This window comes from Indicator indicator, chromosome Z (assembly GCF_027791375.1).
Source record: "Indicator indicator isolate 239-I01 chromosome Z, UM_Iind_1.1, whole genome shotgun sequence".
In the NCBI taxonomy this organism is placed as follows: Eukaryota; Metazoa; Chordata; class Aves; order Piciformes; family Indicatoridae; genus Indicator; species Indicator indicator.
Window position 1 is genome coordinate 70,567,295 of NC_072053.1, and position 19,183 is coordinate 70,586,477.

Consider the following 19,183-nt stretch of genomic DNA (forward strand, 5'->3'; position numbering starts at 1 on the left):
AGCAGAATAAAACGTATGCAGCTTTACAATGCCTCCTCTGCCCAGGAGTAGTCAAAAAAAAAAAAAAGTGATAGGGGAGCCAGAGGTATTGATTTCTCATGCTATGGGAAATAGATTCAGCCTTGGCAACAGAAGGAGTCTGCAACTGTCAAACTGAGGTCAATGTTTTTCATGCTGAAGACCCAAACTCATGAGAGTTTAGGAACCAGAGTCCTACCAAAAACACCATGAATATTCGTAATTACTTTAATTTCCTAAAACACAAGAGAGGTAAACATCTAACTTCTACCTGTAGTGTACTCCTGTTCTGTTAGTTCTGTGATTTTCCAGCTAACAGTTATAAGGCTGAAATTCTTCATGCATACTGTGAGACCTGCTAGGTCAACAGTTTCAGCTGATCTCCCTGTCTTTAGAAGTTTCACACAGTAACCCACAGAAGGGACAAACAGAAACAAGGAGGGACTCTTAAGCTCTCAGTGAAGCCTTAGTTTTTCCCTTCTCTCAAACATGATGAAAATAAACCCAGCTGACCTTTTTTTTTCAAAGGTATACTACACAGTGTAATTTAACTGTAAATCCACATTTTTTCCATAAAACTGAACGTCTTTAACTACAAGGATTAAGGTATTCAAACAAAAGTGAAGTAATTTACGTCTCATGTTTTTGCATTAGCGTATTACTACTCATTAACATTTCACTGCAGAAAGCATGAAAAGCTGCAGTTTAATGCAAAAGGATCACTCAAATTTGATAGCAACAGAGGTTTATAGGGAAAAAAATGAGTATGTAATCAAATGACATGAGGAATGATATAAAGGAAATTCCTTACTTGTGATACTGACAGCTATTTCTAGATATCATGTCATCTTTCTCTGCTAATATAATCCTACTTAATGCAAATGTAAAGTCAGTTTCTATAGCTCAGGCACTCTAATTATTCACAGGAAAGGATTCATGATTTAACAGATTAATTTTTTTTTTAAGTAGAAAATGTTATTGTCCAAACTCAGTTTTACCCTTTTGTTTCACGGTTACCATCTGACCACTTGTATTTGTGGCTAAGGTCTGAAATGCCAGCCTCTCCTAGAGCTTAAAGCTCCAGTCATTATCAACAATGTAATAGAACAAACTAAGGACTTCTGTACAGTACACACTGCTCAACACTGAATGTACAGTATTTCCTATTATATCTTTAAAAATAAACATGTAATTTTACTTTCAGCTGTTTTGCCAGCTCTCTCCTTTAAGATGCCTTGTTTTAAATCAGCCTAGAATCCCTTCTTTTCTGCAGAATTGGAAATGTATGGACTACATGTTTTTGGACATAAGTAAATACTACCTGTGCACTTAAGTTTGAGATTTAAGTGTGAGTTTCACAGTATTTGGAAAATATCCTACAGGGTCTGAGTTTTCCCAATTTATCTGTAGCTTAACAAAATCTCTATACAAGCAATTGACAGTGCTTGCTTACACTGCGTAAGTCCTACACATTTACAGGTGTATACACAATTATGCTTGCTTAAAGTAGGACCCAGCCCAAGCTTTGTTTACAGATTAATCTGGCTGTGATGCAAGTACTACATTTTCATGTAATTGCAGTCACAAATGCCTTAAAAGTTCTGTTATCCAGAGGACATGATTAGATGTCTCATTTCATCTTCATAGGCCCTTTAAGCATCCGCAAATAACCTTGTTTTTGTTGCGTGAAAAATTGGTTATTACAAAATCATACATTACTTCCATGAACTACCAAGAATTCAGATCACATTTTCAGTCTTGCAGATTGAAAACCCCCATCTTTTTCCACAGAGCCGAAAGCATGATTTCCCCAAGCTATCTGCTGCCTGTTTCTACACAGCTTACCTATTCCTGCTTAGAAGAAAAGCTATGCTCTGACTAGCTTTAGAGTAAACTACTGAAAAAACAAAAAAGTCCTGCCATTCTCTATATACTAAACAGCACTCGAGAACCCAATCATTTATGTAAGACAAAAGACTTCAGCAGGTTTTACTGTTCTAAAAGGTTAGTTATTTTGCAATAAACTCTCTTAAAAATGAAGTTGCTTAGATGCATGGGCATACATCTTAGTTCACGGAGGAAGGATCTGATCCTTCTAGGCATGCACAATGACTAGCACAACCTAACAGCGTCTTCTGAATTACAACTTTGAAGAATAAACTGGAGGTTTTCTTGTTCACCATGACGAAAGAAAAACAAACTAAAGTTTTAAAAGAGTATGTATAAAGCTCTGTATATTGCAGGCAACCAATAACAGCACAACTTAAAAATAAACTTTTCTTTAACATCTTTGTTTTGATAGGGAAATCAGCTTTTGAAGGACAGCAGTGAAGAAAAAAATGACAGATAAGACACAAAGTCATGCATTAGCACAAATGTCCTTCTTATTATCAATGCTGGTCTGAGTTAGGAAGACACCAGTACCTATCTTTCCAATTTTAATTTTTCTTAAAATTAAAACCCAGCAATGATATTTAATAACTTGGACCTGCTAAGCAGTAAGTACTATTTGTTCACAAAAGCATTCATTTTACAAGACCAAGAGGTACTAAAAACACGTAATTTGCATTACAGTATTTAAATAACATACTTAAATTCAACTTTAGAGCAACTACACTTACCTACAATACTTTTTTCTGGAGCTGGAGGCACAATGTAACCAATATGCATGTACTTTGTTGCCAGTTTGCTGTGCAAGCCAAGAAAATCACTGAATCTTCTTTTAACAGAGAATTCGTTTTTGTGGAACATGGAAAGTGATGTCTTGAAAAAAAAAATTAAGAATTACTGATTCATCTATTCAGATATGATACAAAGTTATCTGCAAATATTTGCACTAGTTACCTTTGTAGTTACTCTGTATGCCATATAAGCATTCATGCCATCACCTGTAAGAAAATTAAGATACTTATCCTAGGTTAAGTTACTTTAATCCCTCCACACACACTTTTTTCCAAAATATACATTAAATAGCTTTCCATTCAGCTACTGACAACTGACAAGTGGTAAGTGGAAAACACATCATGCTAAAATCTCTAAATGGTGGTCTTCAAGGGATAAAAGAGTCTGCCACCTGACTTACTAGACTTAAGGAACTTACCAACTTTCTCTGGGTCTGATACATTGATTTCTATATCAAATAAATCTCCATTTGCTTCTTCTTCAACCTAGGGAAAAGATATGCCATATTTAATGAGATAATTGCACTCATATTATGTACGGCTATAAGGATGGGGTATACAGGAAGGAGGAGGAAAATTCAGTACGTGTAACTAAAACACTCTTCCAGGCTCACCATCTAAGTGAATATGATTTCTAACATTGGTTGTCATTGTAACATAGTTCATGTGGTGGACTGTTAGACTCATGGATGGGACTTGATGATCTTAAAGGTGTGTTCCAACGTGAATTACTCTACGAGTTTAGTTTTAACCCTTCCTGCAAAACTTTTAGTATGGCAAACCATTCTCAGGGCTTGTTGGCCTCAAAATTTTTAGGAAATATCTCAGGGATATATTCACTGTATCTTCTACAATGCCAGTCGATACTGTAGTTCAAAAGCTGCTCTCATTTGAGATGTTTCTATATGCCTCTAATCATGGATTGATATTTCTTTTTACTAAGGGGGTCAGCAGGAGAAAAGCTTGGGAAGGGAACAGTAAGAGACAAAGAAAAATTTCACAGTATTTTATGTAATATACATAAGCTAGATAAAAGCAAAGATCTTAAGATACACCATGACAGAAGGGAGAGTGTACCAGGGCTTGTGGTATCTGAGGAAGCACTCATCATTAGTTGAGTCACAGGTAAATGAGTTTGCAAACAAGGCTTAGCACAAGTACTAGTATCTAGTTAGAGAACACTCCAGAATGAATGGCATTTGGCAACGTCAGGGCTTTGAATGGAACACCAAATTCGAAACTACCATTATCCTCAGTTGTTTGTTAGTATGCAGGCTAATGCTAAACTCCTTCCTCCATTTCACCATCAACAACACTTCAGAAATCCAAGCTGAAACCTGTAACACACTACTAAGTTGTTATACATCATCACTACTTCTCCTGTATGATGCTCATAGCTTGCTCCTACATACAGTTCTATAGTAAATCTTCTGAAGGAACAGAGATTTTTTACTCCTCATGCTATATGTGCCCTGTATAACCACTTAAGTAGTGAACTGTTATATTTTCGTAAGTCAAAATCACACTTAACCTTACATGCAAAATAAACAGTATATGTTTTCTTTTATATGCTTCCCCTTAGCAAAGGATGATCCTGTGAGTCAACATTTAGCAACCATTTAGCAACGTTTTAAAAGAAGAAAAACTTCAAAAACAAACAAGACATTTCCATAATTTAGAAGTTTACTGCGTACCTCCTCTCTGGACCTGTCAAAAATCACAGGGGTTGTTACGCTTTTTGATTCCATTCTGGGAGCTACTAATGTAGTAGGTGTTACAGGAGTGATTGCAGGAGTAGGTTCTGGCGACAGTATTGGATTCCTCTCTGGACTGTCCAGTGAAACTTCTTCTGTTGCTTCTAAATAAACATTTTCAGTTAGCAAAGTTTTTTGTGCAATGGAGATGGATATGCACCACTAAGATAAAACATACATAGAAAAGAAAATGATATACAAGTTTAGTAAGATCATCTGTAAATAACATCCATCTGTTCCTGATGAATTCTTTCAAAGCATAGGTAAAACTAGATGTGACATTTGAGCTTGTAGTATATAACTAGTGAAAGTAAGACTAATATTGTAATTTTTTTTAAGAAGCTGCTGGGTAGTGAGTCTTTTAAAGTGGTCACAAGTGGCAAGTCATTTATTTCTGCTTTCGGTGGTGTGAAAACTAATGATTTTTTTTTTTTTTTACTCTATAAGCAGCTCTTTTTCAGCACCTGTACCAATTTTAGTTTTTGAACTGAACAACAGCTGATTTAGTCATATTGGCTGATAACTGAGCAGACCAAGCCATGTGTTAAACAAAGTTACGCAACCGTACTACACTCCCTCCCCTGCCAGAAGCCCATGAGCTGTGAAATAAAAATACTTGCAGGTGAGACATTTGGACTAGTAGTAGCACCATCTTCACTCTCCATCTGTCTTCAGTCTCTTTGGGGCTTAAACCAGCTCACTAGAAACTGAATTTCTTCAGACCGTAAACAGCTCATTTGTCTTTAAAGAGGATGTAAATCCCTGCTCTACAAATCCTGCATGCCTTCTTCCACTGGCTGGTTTTGACCACTGGCAAACTATACACTTCCTGGGTATAGAGAAGTTCCTGTTCTAGTTTAAATAACTAATGCTGTGGTTCTTGCTAAACGTGCATTTTCAAAAATTCTACTTCCTTAAAAGATAGCACTGACCACAGAAAAGTAATTGGAAACCAACACTGACTTCCCAACCCATCTCCACTTTTGTTACAGGCTAGACTTCCTGTGCGAAGTAATTGAATAGGCAAGTGGAAAATGCACTAAAATAGATCCAGTTGAAGTTACACAAAGTTAAAAGTAATCTCTGGTAAGCAGTTTGGGAAAGACCTGCATCTGCAACTTCTGTCTATCGAATTTTTAAAGGAAAAGACAGCATGCTCATTCCAAACTTTCTAAAGCCTGATCCTTGTATGAATACAACTAGTCCTTACTAAATTGTTAAGAAAAGAGTTATGGAGATCGGATCTACTTTAAAAGTTGTGAAATAGTTCTCATTCTTACCCCACATAGGACTGTTTTCTTGTCCAGAACAGACCGTAATCTACTAGCAACATAAAAACAGAACTGGAAATAGCATCCAATGAACCATATGATTCATTACTACAAAAAATAATATTATGATCTTTCACAACCAATGTAACAAAATCACTCAGCTTTATCCTTCTTGCCACTTTGAGGTATTCTCTTAGTCAATTCTGTTTCCCAATTCTCTGTAACAATTTTTGACCAGTCCTTGATGTTCTTCATAAATGAACAAAACCACATTTCTATATTTCAGGGATGAAAATGACTGTGTGACTAAATTTAGTTTGATACTGAAGCTCAAAATAAATTGAAAAATAAACTTCAAGGTCACTATGCCTTAACCTGGTTTGAAGCAGATATTCATTCTGGATAGGCTCAGAAAGTCTGCTACTGCTTTGTTTTGAAAAATGTCACAAAGTTGGTGAGCTTAGAAAAGACCTCTGCAGAAGATCTAGTCCAACACATCTGCAGAGTCAGCTAGAGCAGATTGCTCTGGATCACATCCAGATGGGTTTTGAGCATCTTCAGTTCTTCCTCTGACAACTTGTGCCAGTGCTTGACCACCCTCACCATTAAAAAGCACAAAAACAACCTAGTGTGTTTTCCTTATGCATTATCAGTATTTCAACTTGTATCCGCTGCCTCTTGCCATGTCAGTGGGTATCACTGAGAAATCCAGCTTCTCCCTTCTGCATTCCCTCCCATCAGGTATTCACACATATTGTAGGATTTGCCCTGAGTCTGTCGTTCTCCATGTTGAACAGCCTAAGCTCCCGCAGTCTCTACTCCTATGTCCTATACTTCATGCTCTTAACCATCTCCATGGCCCTGCATTGGATTCACTCCAGTCTGTCCGTATTTCTCTTGCATTGGGCAAGTCAGACTTGGACTCAGCACTCCACGTGTGGCTTCACCAGGGTTGAGCATATAGGAATTACGATTTCCCTCAACCTGCCAATAATATTGCTCTTAATTTCAAATTAACAGAATTCCATAGTATTTTCAAACTAAAGTTAAAAGCAAGCACCTTTTTGTATTCTCCATTTTTAATATGAACAAAGAGTAGCTAAAACATTTCTTTCAAAAGAGGGAATAAAAAGGGTTTTAGGATCAGTAGAAGAACATTTAAACTTGTTTAAAAAAAGATAGTTTTCCTCTTCAGTGGCTATAAAACATATATGTTTTATGTTATATGAACTACTATTTCACAGAAATATTTATCAGAAAAAAAAAATAAAGCCATTCCATTTCAGTTCTTGCTTTTTCTATCACCAGCTATGTCCCCTTACCATGTGTGTTTGGGAAGCAAACCATTAATCACCACTCTGTAGTTTTCAAACTTTAGACAGGCTTACATAAAACAAATCACGAGGCAATTCTAAGCACACAGATTTCTCACTTCTCTGTTAAAGTGTAACGTCAAAAAAAAGTTGGGAATTCATCCTAACAAACCAGCTCTCCTATCAGGCCAAACAGAAGCAGATTCCTTCCCAGTACTTCTCAGACTTGTATCCATATGTAACCATTAGGATTTTAAACTCATCTACATCACGCATCATATGAACTCCATCCAGGATTAGCCCCTGGCTACTGTTCAGTAGACTGCTGAATCTACTGCTAAGCTTGTGCAATACATCTGTATATAAAAGAGAGGCAGGAACAAGTTGTTAGAAATGCAAGGACATTTCCTTCCAGCAAGACCAGAATTATACTTCATCCTCACCAGTATTTCTCAAGCTGTGGAACTCCAGCTAGGTTGGGCATAAGCAAAATTTTAAAGGTGCTGCCTACTGGCTTTCCTTTTCTATTTTCCTGGAGGAACTTACCAGAGAAAATAGTTTCTGTTTGTTTCATAGCAGCATGTCAAGTTCTTTTAGGAAGAAGAAAGGAGAACTTATGCCATCCTCCCTCCTGTTACCTCTCACCCCCAAGTTTGCAAGCATCCAGGACATTATGTAAATCTAGAAGAGTGAAATGGAAAAGGTAGTGGAAGGGTGTGACAAAGACAAGGATGTTGTACTTTTTGTTCAAAACAAAAGTATTAGAAGATTCTGAACGGGGAAATAAGTATTAGCTTTATAAAACAAAAGCAGGCTCTTATACTTTCTAGCTATTTTTTTTTGCCATTGGAAAAGCAATTTTTGTGTCATACATTAAATTGAAGATCCATTTCCGAAGAAAGAGATTTGTGCTGATGAACTCTGGCATTTATACTTCTACCATATATTCTCTCACTTTCAGAAACCAGGTGACATGGTCTAGATCAAAAAGTTTCATTGATGATTGGGGTTTTTTTGGTGTTCTTTTTTTTCCCCCTCATGGAAAGAAGACTTTTAGTGTCCGAGTAGAATGTAGGCACTTTCAGAAACATTTCCTTGATTTATTCATCTTACATTTTCCCTTGAAAATACCTAATACCCCTTAGGTATTAAGTCATGCATTTATTTTGATTTTTAAGTACTCTGTATTAATATTTCCATTAAAAAATAAGATCTAGATGTTTTGCTTTTCTAGGAAGTTTTCAAAACCATAAGCTCCTCTTGCATAACAAGAGGCAACTGTTCTTTTGAACTTTTAGGAGTAAAGCACTGATAACCAACACTCATACCAGCTACAGTAGTTATCAGCACGTATCAAGTGCCCCCACCAATCTAATGCTGCCAGACTCCTACACATATATATGTACTTATCTGTTAACAGCCTATTATAGACCACTGTCGAATTGCTTAGCTCCAACAGAAGAAAACATCTCATCTTCCTGCTGAAAACTATTTATGCTTAACATTCTACAGCCAACTGTAGCAGGTTTCTATGAGCACTCAAGCATGAGGCTCAATCTCAGCCTCACATAGCTTGTTTCTTCACTTTTCACCACCAGTATTTGTCAGACATCATGCTAGAAAGTGCAAGTTTGCAGTTCCTCACGAGCAGCTTGCTTCAGCTGAGTAAGCTATTTTTACTGGTCACGCTTCTAAATGTCAGATCTCTAATACTCTGACATGGCTTGAGTGTTCAAACTGGGTTATTATCTTTGAATGTTTACTCAGATGATCACATAAATGTGGGATCAAACTGGAGTAGAAATTCTTGTCCAGAACAGCAGACAAGTTATTAAGAAAGGCTTCTCCAGGTGTAGTAATGGTTCAAAGACAGATACCCTAAAAGAATGGACTGTGAGAGCTACTACAGCTAAGTCACAGCCCATGACCTTACTGTTATACCAAGAATCTTAATGTGGACAAGAAGTTTTAACAGAACAATTGTTCACTAATGAAGCCTGCTTTCTGACTTCAAAACTGTAGATTTACATGCTTTTGTGCATTTGATTCCTTGCAGAAGAGACTCAGAACTGAACAACCAGCTTCTAAAAAGCAGCAAGGCATCTACATTGAACTCTTCTGATAAGACACACCACATGACTGCAGCCTGATAGGCATCATCAGATAGAAACTTTTGCTGTTCAGCTATCTTAAGGTACATGTCTGGTCCACAGAATCAGCGTTTCTTTTCTGTATCAACTCCTGTGAAAAAAGCCCAACACAAATTTACCCCAACCTGAAGAAGAACAAAAAATACCCACCCAGTAAAACCACACACCTTACCCCTCAGTACAACACATCGACTTGCCACCAGGACATAGAAGCTAGATACTTGCATAAAACGATCCATTTCCAAACACCTTTCAGAGTTGAAAAAAAAAACGAAACAACACAAAAAGTAATCTTTTATCAGACATGGGAAGAGGAAAAATTGTAATACTCCATTTTTCTGAAAACGGTGGCAGAGCAATGATATAACTTGATAGACCTGCTCATCATCCATGAACACAAGAGGCACAGGGCACAGCCAGCCATGTCCTGCACAAGCAGTCCACAGCATTTTTCTGCAGGTACACACAGAATTTTGGACCAACACATTGTAAGGCTAATTCATTATCTAGTTCTTCACTCCACAGTAAAAGCTTATGTACAGACGGGTTTTAAGACCCTCCTCAAAGCCCATCAAGATACTCTTAGTATCTCCTGGTTTGCAGCAATGACCATTATGACCTCTGCATTTAAGAACTCTACCAGGTTCTTAAGATTAAGCAATTCTTATCTGGCCAAATAATCAACACACTGACTTTTATTCTAAGGTGTGGAAATCCTTAAGTGGATTTAGCAAGGCAGTTTGCTTTTTCACAGAACCAAAACCCACGATACTAATGAATGCAAGACCAAAATCTACTGGCCTTCAGTGACAGCTGGAAAACTCATTTTCTTCCATCTTTGAAAACCAGCTTAAATACTTCACTTACAAGTCACCAGAGATGAAGTAATGTAAATGTAAAATGTTTTTATTGTATGGATTGTCCTATAGCTGCTCCAAAAACAATAGCCAAGATATTTTAAGTATAGTTTAAAAAGGCTAAAAATATCCCATGCTCTAATTGCATTAAAACAATACAGGAAATAATAGATACTGTTCTCAATCATCTCCTTTCCTATTGAGTTGCATTATTAAATGGACTAAGGAAGAAGACTTACCAAGCCTACGACAGCTAAAGGACATACTTTCACATTTTCCACAAATAAATTTGCAAAACTAGAATTATTTATCCCCTTAAATGTGTCTCTCCTTTCAGGAAGAACCCACATGTCTTCCTCTACCTGGATTTTAGTGTCTAATAACTCGGATTTTAGTGTCTAATAACTCACTATGAAGGCACAGTGTTATGTTAGAAAACTATGAAACTACATTCTCTTCCTAAGTATTCCTAAAAGTTGTGCCAAGATAGGTTTCTTTGGAATTCCAACATGAAGAAGGAAAAAATCTCAGTTACACTCACTTGTGAATTAAGTCCTGCTTTTATAGAAAGCCAGGGCTTATTCAATCATGCTGAAAGCAAGAAAACAGATATCTCATGTTGCCTTTTCACATTGTTTCTATTCATTATATCAGAAAGTTAACCAGATGGATTAACATCATTGTGTAGCAAAACAGCCCTAAGAAAGAAAAAAAAAATACAGTTGTCAATGCACAGAACTAGACCACAAATTAGACATTGTTTTTGACAACGCCTGTGCTGTCAGCAATATGAAGACAGAAGTTCATCACCAGGGTACAACTGCATTATGCAAACTTCCTGCTTAGAATAGAATACTGTGAAAGATGCCATATTTTGCCTCAGGCTCAATAAATCATTATTGTTTTTTCCCCTATCTGAGTTTCTACTAGCCTCCATCTGTATAAAAATTGACCTTTACAGACCAGTCTCAGTTGTGTCAGACATGCAGTATATTGGATGCTTTCAGTTCAGTGCTGAATGCATTTAAAAGAATGTCTCCAACACAAAACTCAAAGTCATTAAATCGCTACTGTGTGTTTTTCTCACAGTATTTATTTCAGTTGAAACAATCTGTCTGCTAACATTTGTTCCTTCTGTCTGGTTATTCTCACTATTTACTCCAGCCACTCTTATCCAAAGGAGAATTTACTCTCTTAAAATACCCATTCCAGATCGCTCAACGGTTAAAAAGCTGGCTTTTTCTACTGAAGCTAAATAACCAAATCAGTAGTATTAGAAAGCTTCATTGCTAAAGCAGTGTTAATCCTTTTATGTACGAAGATCAGATAATATTAATATAAAAGAAGAATTATTACCCCTCTATATTCTCTTTTTCTCTTAAAACACTCAGTGAGTTAATAAAGTAGTCAATACAGTCTGTGTTGTGAGCTAGTTCACTTCCGAATTATTACATCACAGAATCAATGAAGGTGAAATGAGAACTGTGCTTAAAGCTGACGGCCAACTGCCTCACTCAATATGTAATAACAGGAAAAGCATTAGTATTGAGAAGCAGCATTCAGAACCATCTTTTGATGTACAAAACATATTCCAAATACTGCACCTCCTTTCTTAAAGAGTTAATGCTCCTACATGTGTAATTAAGAGCAAACGTAACCCCCATTAGGATAGTCAAAAAACAACAGAAAGTAGTGACTGATTAATAAAGTGTTGGGAATGTGTTGTCTTTTGACTGATTACTTATCAGACTTTGACACCTTTCTCCAAAACATGCAGTACCGTTAAGTAACAGAGACAGAATCACACACTAGTCAAGTTATAGATCTGGTCCCATATGCCTGTTTGCTATCTTCTCATTATAACAAATGTCTTAAGAAAAAGGAAATACCATCCCACTTGCAATATGATTTGAATTATCTTTATAATTGAAAGAAACACTGGGATCTCTTATGTATGGTTATTACGTAGAAAATAAGAATGCAACTTAAGCTGTGTTTTTACACATGAACAGATTATAATATCATTAATTACATAATGGTAAATACTGATATACCTCATAATGATAAATTATACTTAACAGTCAGCAGAACACAAGTCAGCTAACACTATCACACTATGAACTGACAGAACATATCACTGAGAAACTTGTATTTATTTAATGTAACAAACATTACAATGTACCACAAGAAAAAAAACTGTACCTTATTGCCAAACCACTTAAGTTTTAATTCTTCTTGCCTGAAAAGTACACTTTCAGTCCAAGAGCAAAACAGTTTATGCAGGCATATTAGAAGAAAAGAGTGTTTACCAGCAAAGAGGTCTTCTCTGTCATCATCTAGCATGATTTCTGCTGGCTTTGGACCACTGGAGTTTGTGCTGAGGTCTTCTGCAGGAAGACTTGCTGGCTCTGGAGATGAAGGACTTGACTGCATTAAAAAAAAAAAAAAAAGTTAAATAATTACCAGAGAACCATTTGCCATGTGTCAGTATATAAGAACTACTCCAACAAACATTTTTTCATTACAAAGAAAGAAGGCAAGATGTACAGAAAGGAAACCCTGTCAGCTACTTCCATTTCCTATTCCCAGCATGGTAACAATGAACAAAGGATATGAGCTAGTCAACAGCTCTTTTCACTTCTTTGTCAGAGAGAAAAAGTCACCCATGAAAAAACCCCTGCTACACAAATACCTAAAATAAATTTATCAGTACTGCTGAACGTAACTTGACTGTTAAGTTAAGGAACTTAACAGTCAAGTTATGGGAAGGTCTGTATTTAGATCTGGATTTGCACGTAGAAAAAAAAATTAATAAAGAAATCTTCAAGTGCTATGTATCAGTTTTTCAGAGACTGAAAAAACAGATTATTGCCATCCAAACAATCCAAGACTGCTTGTGGCCACAGGAAATTTTGATAGCTTCGCAAAAGGTTGAATTATGCAATTATTGCCATAGAGCATCACACTGTACTGTACATGAAAGCTATTCTTGACACAGATATAATTCTTTTAATTCACGGAAGAGAACTTGCCCTGTGCAAAAGAGAAATACTCAGGAAAAGTAAGGCAATACTAAAACTAGACCGCCAAATGTAGAGTTTACTCACAAAGTAAACACATATCTAACTGAAGATCAATGCTTCAGTTAGAAAACACTCGTTGGCTACTTATTAAAAGTGTTTGCTGCCATTATACTAGAAAATATGCAAGATGCTTCTCACAACTGCATCCAAGATAGCCAGCTAAGGATTTTTCAATAGCACCATCTTTGTTCAGAAAGGCATGCACTGTGAAAGGAGCATCTATAAATTGTGTCACTTCTTGCTTCTTAGTATTTATACTGTTATCATTCATTTAGGCTCAGAACCAGAATTCAAACAGATACTGAATGACTCAGCCTCCACTTCAACAAGTGTTACTCCAGGCATTGAAAAAAGCCTGAAGAATACTGAAAAGCCACTGGAAAACTCTGTCCAGATTATACTTTCATATTCAAAAATGTAATAGATGCAACAATTCTAAGATAGAAGCCTTTCTTAAAGCTGGCTCTCCATGGACACTGTACATCCTGACATGGAAAACAGCAGTGCTGCTTCACTTCATGTAGCACAAAGCAAGATCTTGGTCCAATATCTACCCAAACCTCTGTCACCAGAAACTCTAATATAGAGGAAGTACACAAGAAATGGCTAAAAATCTGCAAAACAGATTCAGACTCAGTATAAAGTAGTTTTTCTGAGGACATATGAATTCAAGACTCTCTCAACCTGGAAAGGTGTTAGCTCAAGATTTTCCCCACTGAAGACAGAAGGGAGATGAAACCAAGTACAAGAAAGTTTAAAAAAAAATTATAATCCTCTAAACCAGGTCAGGGTTGCAACAAGGAATCACTCAGTTCAAACTGACAGAAGAGGTTTTATCTCCTTCCCTCTGCCAAAAGCATCACTCTTTGAAAAGCCCACATATAACACAGAAGCAGCAATGGACAAACTGAAGCGATGAGCAACAAAAGCAGCAGCCTCTCAAACCGCTCGTTGGATTTTGTCCTAGAGCCTGCAATGAAAATCAAAGCAGAAACACTCAGGAATTGTGCTCTGCAATAATAAAGGTGTGTTTGTTCACTCTCTGAAGTAGGATCCTCAGGTTGTATCACAAAACTTCTAAGTAATTTAGACAAAATTATCCAGAAAATTTAAAAAAACCTCACTGTTCGACACGTTTCATTATTCTACTGTAGTGTGTCACACGTAATAGTCAACAATTGTAAGTGTTTTTGGAACTCAGAAACAGCATATTCTGGGAGAAATGGTCTGTCTGTCAAGGCAACGTTCCACAGGGCAACAAGATCTTGTACTTCAGCTAGAACAGCAGGGCACAGGATTCAAGCGGTTTCAAGTTTTATCAGCAAAAGAAATTCCTCATGAAACATTACAGATACTCATTCCAAACCAGTTTTACTGTTACTCAACTCTGAAAATTGCAGTTTGATAAATTTGAGGTTTAGGGCACAAAGGATCTCATAGTGTCACAGATGCAGATGGGCATATAGTTCTGCTTGTCAATTCACCTCCGAGAAAAACAGCTGTAATATAGCCAGGCATAAAGAACAAAAGTTTTCCTGAGCACTTGTTACACAAAGCAGGCAGCTTTCCACTTTATCCCTTACTACTACTCTTGATTAATGAATGGTGGAAAAGAGCCCTTGGAGAATCTTCAAACTCTTCTGTCAGCCTATCTTCTCAGTTGTATTTAAGGTAGCTATTTTGGTTACTGATGATTACCTTGTATCTTATCAGTACCTTATCTGACAAGTTATGCCTCTTAATGACAAGAAGAAACTATACCAGACACAAAATTCACCTTGAACACTTCAACCTGATCAATGTACAGCATAATATGAAAAAGCAAATATTTTGTTTCTAAAGCAACAAGTTACCCTAAGGCTAATACAAAGCTATTTCCACTTTGAAGAAACACAAGCAGATTCTTCCTGGGAATGGCAGTAAATACCTACCTTCTAGTCCTGGTAGAATATCAGCTCTCTTTCTGGTAATGAAGTGAAGAAAGATCCTGTCCACTGGCACTGTTAAAAAACTCACGAATTCTGTACTGGACACCAGGCTTCACAGTTGTACTGGGTGTACCAGCTACAGAGAGCTTTCTGCAAATTTTACATACCCTGGTTTCTACAAAACACAACTGGAAAATAACTTGCAAAAAAGTAAGACTCAAACAGACCTTAGAGGCACCTCAGACAGCTCAAGAAGCAAAGCTTATTCATGCAGCATGGTATAATTTGCATACAAGACACAAAATCTAGAAGTGACTTCAACAGGAAGATTTCCACTGAAGTTCTGTCTAAGTGTTACTTGATTTATAAAGATATAATAAATTTGTATTTCTTATAAGTTTTTAAGTTCTGTTTTTAAAGAGTAGTCAGTATTAAAGTTTTATTTTGTGGATGATTTACAAGTAAAATGTCTTGCCTTTAAAATACATTTTCAGGTTTGTACTGAGTTTGGGTGGGATAATTTAGTTTTCTTCGTAACGGCTCGTACAGTTTCAAGGGTCGAATTTGTCGGTTGATAACAGAGGGATGGTTTGGTTATCACTGAGCAGTGCTTACACAGCGTGAAGGTCTTTTCCATTTTTTACTGCCCAATCAGCAAGTATGCTGAGAGTACACAACAATCAGGGAGGGCACAGAGCCAAGACAGCTGACCCCAACTCACCAGAGGGATATCCTGTACCATGGAACACCATGATCAGCAAAATAAACTGTGGGGATGCAAGAGGGCGAGGGGGATATTTAGAGTTACAGCATTTGTCTTCCCAACAAAGTATTACACATGATAATACTGGTAAGTTCACTATGTACTGCTTCCATGCGCAGCTTTTACCTTACCTGTTAAATTGTATTTATCTGACCCACAAGTTTTCTCACTTTCAGCCTTCCAATTTTCTCCACCATCCTGCTGGGGGTAGTGAGTGAGCAGCTGTGTGGGGCTCCAGATATCAGCTGGAGTTGAAGTACAACAAGCTAAGAGCTGAATAAGGTATTTCCTGGCCTATTAATCTTTCAGTGTTTTTGGTATTCTTAAACAGCTGTCATTCTCAGATAGCATGAATTAAGGATGGAGTTAAATATCTTCACAAACTGTACATAAAAAGGAAAATGTGTAGAAAAAAACCTATTCTTGGTCTGAAGAGAGCATCAGCTTTTAAGAGTTTTGCAACAAATTTTAGTTTCAAAAGTTATCTTTAAAAGAGCGAAGTTCCTCAGGGAAATATGAAAACCCAGAAAGCCACAACTCTGTAGCAATAACAAACTAGCCAATAATTCCTAATAGTCTGGTAATTTTACAGTCAGTGTGTCTGAGAGTCCTATTCAGCCTCTCAAGAAAAGCACATATGAACCCAAACAAATATTAACATATTAATAAGATATTTCAATTATAACCTACTACATGTGCAAGCTAAAAGACAGGATCCCAGGTTTGCTTGGTTATCTCTATGAGGTACAGCTGAGAAGGCCATTAAAATGGCTGACATAGGAGTTAGTAACCAATGCAGTGAAAATCTGAGTATCAGACAATAAAAAGACCATGAGACTAACAAAAAAACTCGTGGCCCAGAAGCACACAGACAGCATAGCTATTCAGACCTTCTAAACTTGATGCCAGTGATTCACAGAATGTCCCAAACATGCCCGTTTCCTGAAAGGTACAGGCCTGAGAAATTTTAGTGACTCTTGAGCTGAAAGAAAATCAGGTAAAACATCCAACTGCCAAGATACCCAACTGCCAGGGCATGCACATACACACGACAGTTGGGGTATTGCTTTACTTGTTTTCTAGAAAACAAGTTTCTGGTAAGAGGCCTATGGGCTCATTCCAGTTTGCGATGGCAACAACAAGCTCAATCTTCTCATTTCTGTGAGAAAATTCTCAAGTTTTTAGTGTGCATTACATTCCATGGTAATAACTATTTTATAGTTTTGGCTTATGAAAAAAACAAGAACAAGTTCTTACATGTTCTGTTGGCTAAAATTATAGCCCTAGATGTGTGGACATCCTCCCTTCTCATAATATTAGGGTCCCACTAAAATCAGTTCAACTACTTCTCTGAGATGATCATAGCCTCCTTCAGTCAGAAGACAGCAGGCTGCAAAAATTGATCATTGTGCTAATCTAGTTGTTCATGTTAACCCATCCTGTTGTCTGAAACAGGATTACAAAAGCTTGTAAATCACAGCACAGAGACAGGATAGACTCAGTTAACATCTTCAGCAGAAAGCTAGAGGACACAAGCAACCACACTAGAATGAATGCCTACATGCTTCCACTACAGCCTGGACTTAACACCAAGGAATTAAACATAAATTTCCAATAGAACTACACCAAATCATCTTGGATACAGACTTAATTTTCTGCAAAGTTATAGTACAGTGTTGAAGGACTTAACATATTCCTCTCAGATACTCCAAGAGGGTCTTTACTGCCTCTTCTGTAACTGTCACTTAAATTCAATGTGTATCATTAAAGACTATCAAATGTTTTGCATCCTGTGCAAATTAAAAAAAAAACCACACTGCAGATCTTTGACATAAACTGATAAACCAGCAATAAGATTACATGTGCCCTGCCCTAAATGACAGTCCATGACAGCTTACCACATCTGCTGCTTACTCCTTGTTTTCAAATGCCTCCATGTATCTTTTCATTACGAAAGTCACAGGAATAAAAATACAACTATAAAAAGAGCCATTTAAATTTAGCTACATGTTCACAAAGCACCTGCTTCAGGAAAGGCAGAGACAGGTAATAATAGAAATGAGTGAGAAGTACGGGGGAAATGAAAAAGTGATGCTACAGACAAACAAGGAAGACAGCCAAGAAGCAGACTAGGGCAAGGTGGAAGCAGGAGGATGAAATGATACAATGAAGAGTCACACTAAACACACTCTTTTCCAGAAAACTTAACATGCACTGTTTTCACCTATGTCACCAAAAGTTACTTTCACACAGTTGCTTGTGTTCTCTCCTAATACTGGTAGATAACATAGCGAACTATTAACTTGTTGATTACTAATTTATAACAGGGGATGATTCTTCTCATAATGCACAGTTAACTTCCCAAACTTCTTGTTGTGCAAATCATGGACATCTTTTTTTTGAAAAAACAAAACTAAACCCCAAGCACTTGAAAATTTGATACATAGGTAAGTTCATGGAAGCTCAAACTACAAAAACCTGGTAGCTGAGAGAACGCTGCAAGTGACTAAGAGCATATACATATAATTAACAGCAATATTCTTCACACAATATCCACCACTGAGTATCACTCAAAATACAGTCTTGCCTTAGGCCATTTATCTGATTTGGTCTGTTTGTTCTCACTGATGAAAGCAACTCTGGCAGCTAAAGAGACTGTTAATTTAATGGAGGTAGCCCTACAGACATTACAATATGATTGGCACAATGAAACGCAAATAACCATTCTGCTAGTCTTAGGCACTGTGCTAAGGCACTGCTGCTCTTAGGCACAGGGAAAGGAGCACCTTACCAGCTGAGACAATCCGCTGCCCAGCCCAGTGCCAAGTCACAAGAGCCCTGCTACCCAGCAAGTTTTCATGTCCTAGAATATGCTCCCACTGCATCCCAGAAATGCCAGGTTTTACAGCACAGTGTGATCTTTTAATATTTTACATCCTAGAATTAACATTTAACTCACTTTTAATACTTGCACAAAGAAAGATAAACTCCATCTTCTTTTTCATCTTATCAGAGAATTCAACTTGAAATAAACATTATCCATTTGATGATTACACAAATAAGCCACTGAGGTCTGTTAAGCCTTCCTGTATTTAAATATTTCCTTATTGCTACTCATAAATATTACAGTGAACTTATATTTTGTCATAAGAAACTCAAAACAAGCTAGCATCTGTTTTCTAAATGGAGACTTTGGTAAGATAGAAGCTATCCTGAAGGCCTATTAGAACTCTTACAGCTTCTCCACTGTACAACCAAATCATAGTTAAGATAGGAACAGTACACCTTTTTTGAGCTGTGAAGAGAATGAAAGGAAGGAAAAAATCTGAGGTCTGAAATTAATCACACAAAAAAGAAAATGGACA

At 37.0% G+C, this 19,183-nt stretch overlaps 1 protein-coding gene across 1 annotated transcript in view; it reads right to left on the reverse strand.

Annotated features, from left to right (window-relative positions):
- The window catches only part of SNX2 (sorting nexin 2), a 35,650-nt gene that overhangs the window by 14,249 nt on the left and 2,218 nt on the right, over window positions 1-19,183 (reverse strand). The window contains exons 2-6 of the mRNA XM_054398259.1: window positions 12,354-12,471; window positions 4,394-4,557; window positions 3,119-3,185; window positions 2,863-2,906; window positions 2,640-2,781 (exon numbers count right to left, since the gene is read on the reverse strand). Of these exons, the coding sequence (XP_054254234.1) occupies window positions 2,640-2,781; window positions 2,863-2,906; window positions 3,119-3,185; window positions 4,394-4,557; window positions 12,354-12,471 (535 nt within the window). The remainder of the gene's footprint in view (window positions 1-2,639; window positions 2,782-2,862; window positions 2,907-3,118; window positions 3,186-4,393; window positions 4,558-12,353; window positions 12,472-19,183) is intronic.